Source organism: Ascidia mentula, chromosome 8 (genome assembly GCF_947561715.1).
Source record: "Ascidia mentula chromosome 8, kaAscMent1.1, whole genome shotgun sequence".
Taxonomy (NCBI): domain Eukaryota; kingdom Metazoa; phylum Chordata; class Ascidiacea; order Phlebobranchia; family Ascidiidae; genus Ascidia; species Ascidia mentula.
The window spans coordinates 7491713-7504783 of NC_138573.1; the positions used below are offsets into that span (position 1 = coordinate 7491713).

The 13071-nt window shown below is 39.8% G+C and overlaps 1 protein-coding gene across 1 annotated transcript; it reads left to right on the plus strand.

Moving 5' to 3' along the window:
• Window positions 1–1868: 1868 nt before the first annotated feature.
• LOC145911273 (polycomb protein suz12-B-like) lies at window positions 1869–13047 on the plus strand. The gene is made up of 15 exons (XM_082998562.1): window positions 1869–2008; window positions 2099–2245; window positions 2829–2981; window positions 3269–3565; window positions 4582–4690; window positions 4757–4835; window positions 5135–5242; window positions 5454–5573; window positions 6046–6188; window positions 6727–6965; window positions 7727–7846; window positions 8882–9059; window positions 11450–11645; window positions 12028–12192; window positions 12489–13047. Exons 1-15 carry the CDS (start codon window positions 1946–1948, stop codon window positions 12754–12756), a joined length of 2385 nt encoding a protein of 794 aa, XP_082854688.1. The 5' UTR covers window positions 1869–1945; the 3' UTR covers window positions 12757–13047.
• The last annotated feature ends 24 nt before the right edge of the window (window positions 13048–13071 follow it).

A 13071-nucleotide genomic window follows, 5' to 3' on the forward strand; every position in this document is an offset into this window, starting at 1 on the left:
CGCGATACCGCACCTGGTTTACACGGACTTAAGTGTACCAGTGGCGCGTATTGCGCAAATTGTTGGCAGTTTTATTGTGACACATCTATATTTGCATAAACAGAACAAAATAATTATTGCAACATTGAAAATATTCTTTGGAAAAGCAACCTGAAAAACAAAACCCCAAAACGTTCCAACTGCTCCTTGAAGCGTGCAATCGATATTTCGATACTTTGCTGCTTTACAAATGGAACGAACAGTGCAAGCACAGGAAGACTAAAACGTCTCTATTAAACATTGCTTTTTGTGAAACTTAGCATTTTGCCAGGAAAAATTTCATTTTACATCCAAAATTTAGTAAAATTAAGTGAAGGTACAACAATATGAAAATCTTGCCAGAAGGCACTCCCAACGCCTGTCCTTCAAAAATGCAATACCTCATGTTGGCAAACAAGCCTAGTTTGCATTTGAAGTTCGAACTCGACAAGCATCACCAGATGCGTTCGTTAGCTAACTAGCTCACCAAATAGCGGAACTAGTTGCAGCTTAGATTTTCTACGATGCACGAACTTGAATACGCCCAAGGGCGTTAGAAACTATATTATATTCACAAGACCGTATCTGATCTACATTAGCTGACCAACAAAATGTTGGAATTTTGAATAATGACATGGCTTCAAATAAGCCTCTAGAATTAATCCCTTTCCATTTTTAATAGTTTGATACTTAATAATCACGATCCGTTGACACGTATGCAAATGCTGGGTTATAAGATGTAGCCCCTTACCAGACAGTTTTACCGCAAAATTGTGATTTGTCATGGTTGTACATACATTTTGAATTTAACGAACAGATAACGTTCAAACAATTCCGATCGCCGCCGTAAGCGATGAAGAAGAGCTGAGGATTTGTTTAGCGGGTCTTATCTCAATTCTCCACTTTCGTCACCGCCTCTCACGGGAAACGGCGATTAAAAAGTAGGCTACTTCTTGGCAACTGTTGTGAATCTTCGTTGGTGGTGTTGTTTTAAGAGATACAAAAACACAAAAACGGCATGCGCTACCAAGAAAACGCATCACTCATTGACGAAGTTGGCTGGCATGTTTTTTCTGGCGCATTGTTTTGTCGTAAACGCTGATGGTCAGTTGTACGCGAATCATGGGGCGAATATGTTTATCCTACTTTTTTATATTACGCCCAAATATACGGATATAAAACCGCATTTGGGTGTGTTAACCTTTCGCAGAGCATTATAATTTGTTCTACTTTAACCGCACCTCAAGTGCGGCGATGTCGGTGGTGACCATATTTCTAAAAATGTGTCTGCTTGAGACTTATCCAAAATTAAGTTTGTCCACACTAAGTGGTGCATTTTCTCTTAACCAACTGTGCACTCCTATCAGATGTAAACTACGTTTACACAATTTAACGTCTTTCAACACGAAACTTACGAATTTCTTTAACAATCTAATCTAACAATCTGACAATCTATTTTGTATCAATTTTTATTATTTCCTTAGCCATAGAGAAATCCAACTGGCAATACGTTCCTATTAAAACAAATATTATGCTTGTAACTGACATCTATAATAATATTATTGTATTTAATATATATTTTTTGTATATATTAATCTTTATTGGTAATTATAAATCAAAGCATAACTAGCGCGATGTAGCGTGTTAAGATACGAGAGAATTGTTTCCCGCCATCACGTGGAGAAATTTGAGACAAAAAGTAAAAGCAAGGGTAGTTGCTGTCTCTATAAAAAGCTTGTTGACATGAAATGTTAGTGTTTGGCAATTGTTTTAACTTGCCAAAACACCACTTTTACTATACCCTGTATAATAAACAATTCTATTGCACTGATTTTTAAATGAAATGTTTCAGACGAAATCAAAGCATTAACATTGCATTATAACACAGTCATTTTGCTGTTTATTGTTTTCTGCTCTTTGCTTTAATATGCCAAGGCCAAAAAAGGCAGATAAACAACGCAAAGAAGATGTTGTACCAGACCTTCGGCAGGTAGGAAACTATAAGACATGACAAAATGTTGCAGCAGTATCTTGTCCCCAACCAGTTTAAATTTATACAATCCAATATTTCCTATTTCAGGACCGGGAAGAATTTCTCCGCATCTTTGAAAAACCAACCCAAATTTACCGCTTCTTAAGAGCAAGACATTACATATCACCAACATTTTTGCATCGAACATTGTTGTACATGCTCAAAAGAAACTCGAGAACCCATGCTAGACGCCAGGTATGTTACAAATAGCAAATGGAACCAATTTGTTAATTGCAACAACCTCAAAACAATACAAATAGTGGAAAAGTCTGTGCTTGTTTTTGTAAACAAATTATTCCTTGTCTTTTATTGGCTAATACATTAAAATTTAAGTTTTTTTATCTAAAAGTATGCGTACAAGTTTGTTGAAAAGTTTTCAGTTTAGTTTCAATGAGAAAAAGATAGAAAATGTGGATACTAGTGCATAAGTTGTTGACCGCTGGTAAATTTGTTACGCCTTTTTATTAGGAAGTATTCATAAATTTTATGAAGTATTTTGCTGTCCAACTTATTTGTTGAAAGTATGATTTATGCAATTTTGCGCATATATGACTTATTCAAACAAAAGTACAACTGAGATTTGAGGTTACTGTCAGTAACATGGGAGTAAAATTTTTCGTCTTCAAATATGCTTCTTAGTGGTAACATAAAAATGAGAACTTATGCAATAGTTGTTTAATGTCATAAAGTAAGCTGTTGATTTTAAATAAATTTGCCCATCAAAATGTCTAAAAACATCAATATTTAAGTCAAGTAATGGGTAAAATTTCAATCACAGAAATTTGTTGTCAATGATATGCTTGAAACATGCCTCTGGAAGCAATCAATCAACAAAATGCAATCAGCCAAGCAATATGATCAACTAAAAATTCTTGTTTTGGGATTTTGCATTGATCCTGGCGTAGGGTCGGAAAACCATTTTGAACGAAAGGTATATACAGCTAAGAATAAAATGTAAATTCATTATGTATGCCATGTTATGCACTGTAGTCACTGTGTATAATATAATTATAATACTGTACTTTGTTAACCAAACTGTGTTTGACTTTACTTCAATTGTTTGTTTTGTTCAATTTGCTTGCTTCCTATTACAAACAGTTTTTTAGTATATATTAACAAATTTTTGCCATGAGTTTGAGTTTCAAACTTTCTACTAATTCCTAAATCGCTGGTGATAATTGCGAAATTTTTCAATTCCATATTTGTCATATGAACCAGTTCTCCAGCTTGGAAACTCAAGTCTCAATACGTAAAACACACCGTTCACGTCGAAAAGACGGCGAATCGTCTCACACAGAGGATTTGATCGGCCTCACGGACACACCTATCAACCCACGCAACGTAGACGCTTACGAGGAGGATCCCTTATACCTAAACACAACCGACATCTACCAAACAAGCGAAGGTGGCATGTCCGTAACAAACTACTCCCTGATGTTTCGTGTGTACGAAAGCAACGATGGCGATTCCGAGAGCGAAAGTGATTTTTCGGACAGCGACAACAGCGAAAATTGGGTACAGTTATGAGTTTATATCCAAACAATACTGCAGTGACGTGCAAAGGCTTAAAACCAGGGCCCCGCAGTACAAAGCTGGCCCGCGTAACGCTGATCTTACGTTTGCATCAGAAATAGAGAATGTCAAATACATATAGGAACTATATATTTAAATTGTGTAAGCTGCAGACAGATTGTCACTGTTTCGACCTATAAGGTCTCATCAGTGCAGCTGGTGTGACTTTCAGACGACTTTGCTGACCAAACGGCCAAGCAAAGACTTCCACTTTGTGGTGACTATACAATCACCGTCATCCGTTGGGCACCAAACTAGGTGCACCCTTACGGAGAAAACAAGGTGGAAACCCTACCGCCAAGCAAAGCTCAACCAATAGTGCCGTCAGGCCCCGTGTCACAATAATCATAAGATAAGCAAAGTGGAGCCAATAATATGAATTGTGTAAGCTGCAGATAGATGGCCACTGTTTATTTTATGATTATTGTGACACGGGGCCTGACGGCACTATTGGTTGAGCTTTGCTTGGCCGTAGTGTTTCCACCTTGTTTTCTCCGTAAGGGTGCACCTAGTTTGGTGCCCAACGGATGACGGTGATTGTATAGTCACCACAAAGTGGAAGTCTTTGCTTGGCCGTTTGGTCAGTAAAGTGGTCTGAAAGTCACACCAGCTGCGCTGATGAGACCTTTTAGGTCGAAACAGTGGCCATTTGTTTGCAGCTTACACAATTCATATTATTGTCTCCACGTTGCTTATCTATATATTAAAAGTCTACCTTATTATTCTTGGTCGTGGTTCTACAAATAATATGTAAATGAAAATGTCGATTGTGTACCATTATTTTCATAGTTGTCTGGTAAAATCTAAGTGGGTAAATAAGGCATTAAATAAGTTTAACACTTTTGTTTTAAAGCATTTTACTTGCTACTTGTACTGTTGTTGTATCCATGTGTCATAGCACCCCTAAAGGTGCATGAATATTCTGTTTCCTTCACTTGAACTAATTGGTGAGTTTTTAGGTTGATACTCCTACAGGAAAAAAGCGAAAGAGGAAGGAAGACGACCCGGCTGGAATCTCACTAAAAAACCTCACGTCCGGAACGCGACGTCGCCGTACTATCAACGAAGGTATGTCCACAGAATCGACTTGCGTATGTTTTCCATGAACATTTTTGTAAATCGCTTGTGACGTAGACGACAAGGACGACAACGACGAGGATGATTGCGAAACGCAAAGCACGACGAAAAAACACAAGAAAAACCACGACGAAAAGTAACGTTTGCGAATTCATTTACCGATACAACGCAGTGATATTTCATGCAATGGCATGTTTGGCAGGATCGCCCCACTGCGCAGGTCCTTGCTCGGCGATCACAGCTATCGTATCGCGATCATTAGGTTTGCAGGCTTGGCAGCCCAGGCATTGCAGCTAACCCAATAGTTTACTGATACAATGCGCATGAAAAACTGCGTAAGAATGTTTTAAGATTCGAGTAGAACAGGTTTGATCGAGAACACGTAACTATGGTGGTTGAATGTCGATACCATTCACATCTCATTCCACCTCGCAGGTCTTGCAAACCTCAGACAACCGCAATATTCGAAGGGGAACTCGTCATGTTCAACTCGGAAAAGGAGTTGCTATTGACAAACGGAGAATATGAACTCTCCCTGACGAGGTAACTTGTTACAATTCGTCTACGTCCAAACCCGATGAAGTGGAATTGTTGCATACACAAAGTAATTTGAAGGCAATTTGCTGTTTGTCGGTATGGCAAAAGACATTAACTTGTAACTTTATATACAATGTAACAAAGCGACCATTAAAGTATTAGATACTGTCAAAAGGCTCTCGATCAACTTATCTTCAAAAGAAATAACTGTGCCTAGAACCAAGGGCGAGACTCACATCAAAAAGCGTAACGCCACTTGGGAGGCGTTGGACGGTGGAAGGGATATTGAACTGTTGAGTACAATGAATAGTGCCCCTGTGCTCAAATTCAAACTCGTGTAAGTGATTACTTGGCATGGCAACCCTGATAAATATAGAATTGTAAATTTGTTGGTTTGTTGGTTTGATAAAGAGTTGGAAATTAGGACGTTAAATTTTAGATACCAAGTGATTTATTTAGTAAAAAAAAGTAAAGACGTAACAATAATCAATGTCATGATTATTGATGATATTTTTTATTATGTTGACAAATGAAGCTTAGCAAAATTTTACATCATGGAAAATTTAAATCATGTTGAAATGATGAAGCTCAGTTGCCAATATTGTACAATTTATTTTGTTGATAAAAAATAAGTTAATTTACTGAGAGAAAGTTAAATGTATTTTGGTTAATTAACTTAAGGTCCGGAATAGTGGTGACCACATTTAATTTGTTTAAAGTAGTTGCCAAAGTATTAGAAGGATAGTTCCTCTAAGCGTCGTCTCATTTCACATTCAAAACACATATTTTAAATTGCGTCACAACCTCAGGTGGTCTGAAAACGAGAAACCAGGTCCGTTGAGCGGAAGCGAAAATGGCGAAGCCAAAAATGGAATATCAGATGAGCCTGAAACAAAGCGGATGAGACGAAGGCCAAGTGTGAAAACGAACAGCGCCCCTGGCGACGCGAACGGTATGTTTGATCACAACACAGCCTAGCTGTTGTTCGCAAACACACCGGTATTTTTAGCAGTTGTATCATTGTGTTTATCACTACTGTATGGCATTTAAATCACTACTGAGCGTAGTCAATTTCTGCGCACATATTTAAGGGAGAAAGTCTTCTCGTCAAAATATTTGCGTTCTTGGAAACAAGTTTGTCAATCCTTTCGTGATAACTTCCATACGAAACAATTTTTTTCAGAACGTAGTACCAAAATTCTGGCTCCTGAATGTTGTTTATGGAAACAACATTGTGACATCATCGTACAGCGCCACATTACCCAACTGTGTCCATTTTTGAGTACCCACTTACTTACGTCTGTTTTCATGATAAACACTAAAATCGTGCTTAGTGCAGTGATACAATGAACAGACAAACATCGCCGCATGGGGCGACGATATATTAACTTCAAAAAGAAAAACTAACGCATGATATTGGGAAAAATTCCAGTTCACCAAAATTCGTGTTTTATAATATTCACATCCTAAAGTACAGGATATATTTGTAGGCGATGTTGACAAACCGCCTGTTCGCGCTGTCGACGCAGTGGAATACCGAAAAGCGAAACTGCGTCCCTCCTGTCCCAAGCCAGACCGAGAGGAAGAGACACTTCCGTCCGACGATAAATACCTTGTTTATTACCAATTCATTTACAACAGCGAGACGCAGCAACAAACTGAGGCTAGAGAGGATCTATTCTGCCCGTGGTGCCAACTCAACTGTATGACTCTTTACGGATTGATAAAAGTACGTTGGAGACTGTGAAAACTCTTTTAATACAAATGCACGCTAGGGACATGTGCAGTGCGCAGACTTCCATTGCAAATTGTGCCACTCATTTTGACCCTGGACCTATATTTGTCTTAACGACACACAGAGCAAGAAATTGGTTCACGAAATCGTATACAGCCCGCCCCACAAATATTGCTCTTCTCCCACTTTGAGAACCACCGGTTTAGAGTTAAGATTAGGCTGTAGGCTATAAAATTTTGGCTTGGTTTAATTTCCGGCGCAGTTTTTTTTCTCCTAAACTAAATTTGGAGTTCGTCGTTTGATTTTCCTAAATTCAAAAATTATATTACGTTTATAAATTAAACCGTACTTGCCCAATTCGTAATCTGAAATCAACATGTTGAGATTATAGATTTTTTTTGTATACTAGCTATCTAAATAGTGGTTTAAACGCAACTCACGTTTGTAAAAAAACATAGGCTACTTGTAACTGTGAAAAACTATTTTGCTTGTTGCGCATACTCAGTGTTGTCATAACATGTAGTTGTGTTCGCCATAAATCTCAAATCTTATTTTTGAGCGAACAGCGCACGCAGATACGACACGCGTCAAATCCATTGTTATTTTTGTCATGTCGCGGTTTGTGTTTCGAGTACCCACGCATAACATCATCGCCTAAAGCCCAGTGATCCCGACCTTGTCTCCACCGTGCACGCGAATGTATGCAAAAATGTCCATTGCGTGTTGGATCAAGGCAACCATTCATTTTTGTGCAGCACCTCAAGCTCTGTCATCCCCGTTTCAACTTCACGTACGTCCCACAACAGCAGCAAAGCGCCTGTATCGAAGTTTCTGTGAACGAGTGCTACGACGGATCGTACTGCGGCAACCCACAGGTGCGTGATGTCCTGCGATCGCAACTGATAACGCGACCTTAGCCGTCAACTTTTTTAATCTTATTCCCCGATCACGACTCCTCAGATGTATATCTGTAGTTTTTTTTGCTTTTTGTTGAAAACTGTTATAGGTAGCGGAGTGTCTAGTCGTTGGTTTCGAATCATATTACATTGCTCCGCCCCCAGGGCTCTTGTGACTTGAAATATTTAAAGGATAAAGGTGTCACTGGTTATGCTAATTTAGATACAGTTGCAACACTCCGTGTGTATAATGCAGCGTTCAATTGGACTAAAATTTGTACATCATGTATTTTTTGAAATATTGGTTTGGATTCATACTTGCCCATTGGGAAAATTTCCGTTTTTTGGTAAAAATTCAAACCGAAAAGATAAGGCACAGGGTTTACTTGCATCACTTACAACTAACAAAACTGGGCTTTCGTAACGTGTGCATCAAACGAAGGTCATATGCAACTCGCCAAACAACACCGACCATAAACAATGGCACTCCTATCGCTTTGAAGCTCCTGTTTTGTGATGTAGTTTTTGAGCCCCGCCCACCACAACCCACTCATTTTGTGTATTGACTCAGTCCTCAGACTTCCAGTGGTTTCGGGGCTTTCATCTACTGATCGACATTAAACTCCCATCATAACGTTTTGGTGCGTAGGAACCCGTTTGTCAAAAAGTTCAGATCGCTATCATGAAAACTGCCAAAATTTTCTTTTATAGAGAGTTGGACTCAACCTTTTCTGCCTTGTTTCAAAACTATAGTTGCATATTTCTTAGAACGCGCCCAGGCGACGCCGATGAAAAGGCATTTCGATTTAATTATTGTGAAGACACATAGTCCATGGAGTCTTACCAACATTTGTGACCCAGCACCGCATCTGTCCTAGTATAGCCACAAAGCAGGCCACATTGTTCCTATTCTTATATCGCTTTTTCTTAGCTCGTGTACCAAGCACATGCTTTATTAAAATTTCACTTTTGAGACAGGGGGGTTTCAATGCGATAACACGACTGTTTTTGCAGTTCATATTCGCCCAGCCGGGCATGGCATTTAGCAGACGGGGTCCAGTTCATCGCATCGAAGTCACCGACACATTGGTGTACCGTCCGCGTCGTGAAAGACGTTACACAAGTCTCGATCTCGCCGAACTTCTCGAGAAAGAGGAAAATGAGAGTTCGTCCACTGCACACTACACCGCAGGTTAGTTCCTGTTCGTTCAAATTGTGGTTTTTGGACGAGCCCTTGATTCAGTGCGGCCTTTTTCACACCTGCTGAACGTCGATGCCAATACACTACCAAATTTGGTATTTCTAGAGCCAAATGTAAAGACGGTTTCTCACTGTCCATATATGGCAGTTATTCCACAACTGTGGGGGCACGAAGACATTTTCAGTGGGCGGAAGAGCTATATGAATAGATTCCAGTATTTTTTTAAATAATTTGGTTTGAAGAAATCTAAGTCGGTACTTTTTATCAATTTAACCATTCGCGTTATAAAAAGGGACCCGGATTGATAAGGTCCTGAAGTGTACCAGAGAGAAAAACAATAACTACCGAAATTTGGCAGGGCCTTTGTTCCGTTAAAACTTGGTGGTGGTGGGCCAAGCCTTTGTTGAAAATTATTTCGGCCACGAGCCATAGATCAAACAGGTTTGGGAATCCCTGGAAAGGGCAAGTGTATCTGGGCTCAGTTAGTCGTGACTGTAAATGAACCTTACCATTTTTTGTTGTTTTTGCGCCTGGTTGTTGATTGGAAAGGGAAAAGGTTACACCATGTCAAAATCAAATCAATTAAATTTGGCGTAACCAACCACGCAGATGAACAACTTACAACAGAAATAAAATGGGCACCGATAAAACATTTAAAGGTTATCAAGTCAGGCGCTCAATAAACACAAGCTAAAAATATACTTAACTAACTTATATATTGTTGTGCTTGGTTGTACTTGAATACTTGGAAAATTCGAACACTTCAATTTAAAAAAATGCATCTGTATGAATTTTAGAAATAGCCCCACGGCCTACAGAAGCACGCGAGCCTTCATGATAAATTGCACGCACTCATTGCAAAACGTTATGCCCTGCAACGTCTGTTTTTTGCAAAAACCACATGAGATGCTCTACATCCTGAAATACCCAATTTAACTTCGTTCAGCCATGTTTAGCATTTCTGCCTAATTTCCAGTTCCTCGTACTCTGCGACGTTGTTATTTGCCCCGTGCAATCCGGAAATGTGTTACCCAAAGTTAGTCGACTTCGACGTACGGTTCCGCCGTTGCGCCATTCCGAGCGATCGGTTTCCACGGAAGTGCTTTGTATATTTACCCATAAGTGCCCCCTAAAGGACCGCTGTTACCGGAACCGAAACCGAACACCGGTTTAAGAGGTTTATTTTTGTGAACCGGAGTTAAAATTCAAACTGTAATTAAGCCGTGCACTCACATACGATCCGAAACAGTCAAATATATCGTTTATTATAACATCGGAATACAGAATTATTTTCACGTTCTTATTCTACTTAATGAAGTTTTTTGTATGGTTGCCAAGCTGGGGCGTCATGATGAGCACTTCTTGCTGTGTTTCGAGAGCTCGCTAAAGACGCAAAAACTTCTTAACCGGTTGGGTTTAAATTTTTCAAACCCAGAACCGAACCTGAATTGGATAATGCAAACTTAAAAGCGAACCGTAACTCGATCGCAATGACAACGGTTTGACTCCAGTTGTTTACGCCTTTCGGTCGCGAAAAATCTCTTTTGGAGCAAGTACTTTTTTCGTAGTTTGGTGTTTTGAACGCAATTTTGCCTTTTCCTATCAATTTACTGACATTTGTAAGCATATTTTTTGTTTAGCAACCCTGTACATCTGAAAGTATGCAGAAACTGTTTCGGACCGGATTTATCTTGCATAAAATCGGACTCCCTGTTGGCAGATTTTGTTGCCTGACATGAAATTCCAGACAGTTTAGGGTCATCCGTTAGCGTGTCCCAAGTTTGCATTTAACTCAGACATGAGCAATTTCGGCCTGTGGGCCGCCGGGTCTTTCAATCTGGCCCGCCAGGAGATTGCCATTAATGTCACTAACGAAAATTTTTTGTGCTAATTTTCGATTACAGTACTTACACGTTAGTTGTTATATATATATAGATGAGTTCATAAACTGAATTGATAAAACCTCTCGAGTCCCCTTGTACTCACGTTGCCTATTGGCCCTTCCCAAATTTTTAGTTCGCGAACCAAACAGCTTGGCCACTTGATATGATTGACACAAAACACTTGATAAACCATTATCCTTGACCACGACCACAAAATCACAACCGTCAGAGTTATTCAGTCCGAGGCGACAACGAGTGAAGCGGATCCACAAATACTTTCTTTACATCACGTCCTTGGCCCAATGGTTCCTTCAGTGGTGGAAATAAATGAGGCTTGTGGTCCGGCGCTGAACTTTAACCCATTGCCACAACGCAAAGTTTTTGTCACCAGTATACCACCGAATATTTGATTTCCTTTACTTGTGAAAAATGTGCTTTGACGGATGGTTAAATCGTCAGAGAAACAATAATCCGATGATAAACTGTTTGTAAACGCAGGTCATCACCGACTCTACTTCCATAGTAGGAATGCTGTGCCCGTCCGCCCTTGCGAATTTGACGCCGACTCTGAAGACGAGGCGGATCCTGATTGGTTGAGAGCTTACACCAAACGCATGTTAGATGAGTTCACAGATGTAAACGAAGGCGAGAAGCCTGTGATGAAGTTGTGGAACTTGTACATTATGAAAAACTGGTAAAACACTATTGATTTTTTCGTTTTTTAGTGGAATTAAGGCCTGGTGTTAGTTACAGATTTGGGTAAATAGATTTTCTAGTTTGGCAAATTAGAGCAAAATGTCGGTAATTTTGATTGTAGTTTGGAATACCTGAGGGGTTTTGCTATAAACGCAAGCGCCTTTTATGGAACGGCTTTTCTCCTTTACAGGCGAATTGTAAAGCACAAAAGGATCTAATCTTATAGTTTAAGAAAAATCCAAAACACCTCTAATTTTTACTTTAATCGAATCAAAATAGCTAAAAAATATATTCGTCCAAGTCCAGTTAGTTGCATAAGTAAGACTTGTAAATCCCTACAAAACGTGATACTGCATATTAACAGTGTGATATACGTGTAGTTGCATAGCTGACGCTCAGCTTCCATTTTCGTGTGAAACCTTCCTGGATCTGTACGGCCCGCTTATCGCCCGACATTCGCTTCGTAAAAACCTTCTGCTGCATTTCGTCACTCTCGTTGATTTCGGTGTTTTGAAAGCTTCAGCCCTCATCTCACTTATGGAACGGTAAGTTCTGGTTCGAATTGTTTCGCGGAAATGTTTAAAGGAGAAACGCAGACCTTTTTTGTTTATTTAAATAATTTGCAGCCGCAGACAAGAAACCATAATTGTTTCTCAACAACACAGCGGCAGACATGCCTCGTTACAAACCCTTTAAAAAAAGCCACCCGCGTGGCTTGAGCACCGCATGAGAAAAACTTGTGAAACACTTGTTCTCGTTCACTTTGATTCAAATAAACCGCTTGTTCACGTAACCGCTAATTGCATACCCTTTGTTGACGATTGACTCAAATTTGTATTAGTTTTGATAAGCTGTCGTCCACCGTTTCTCCCATTCGCCTAATTGTGAAACAAGAACCCACACTGGAAACCGACGACGTGGAGGCGCCCGACACCAAACCCAACATGGTTGCAACACAGGGGCTCAAGAAAACCGTCTGTCCAAAACCTAAGCGGGTGTCTGTGGGCGACACCAAAATAGGAACCCGGGAATTTTACGAGCACAACATGTCGAACCAGATTGACCGCCTGCACGCAATTATCAACAATTCCCAGACGAAAACGGAATAATTTGGACGACATGCTACCACAACAGCTTGCACAAAGAGAATTGCGTACCTCCTTACCACAGTGCCAAAATTATGCAGTAACTGATGTGGTGACGAAAATTGTTGTTCAGACTTATTTTCCGAGTTACTTTCGGCATTCCGCTTTGCCTGCAATCACATGAAGTTAAACCAATATGTTTCTTGCTAGTTGTGCATTATGTGACAACGAACTACTACGCTGCCTTTTTGCATCATGCGGTTGTGTGTGTCTGTAGAGTACACGCCATATTTGGGTTTTCCAATGAAGCTCGAAAATATTTCCAATGACATGGAAAGT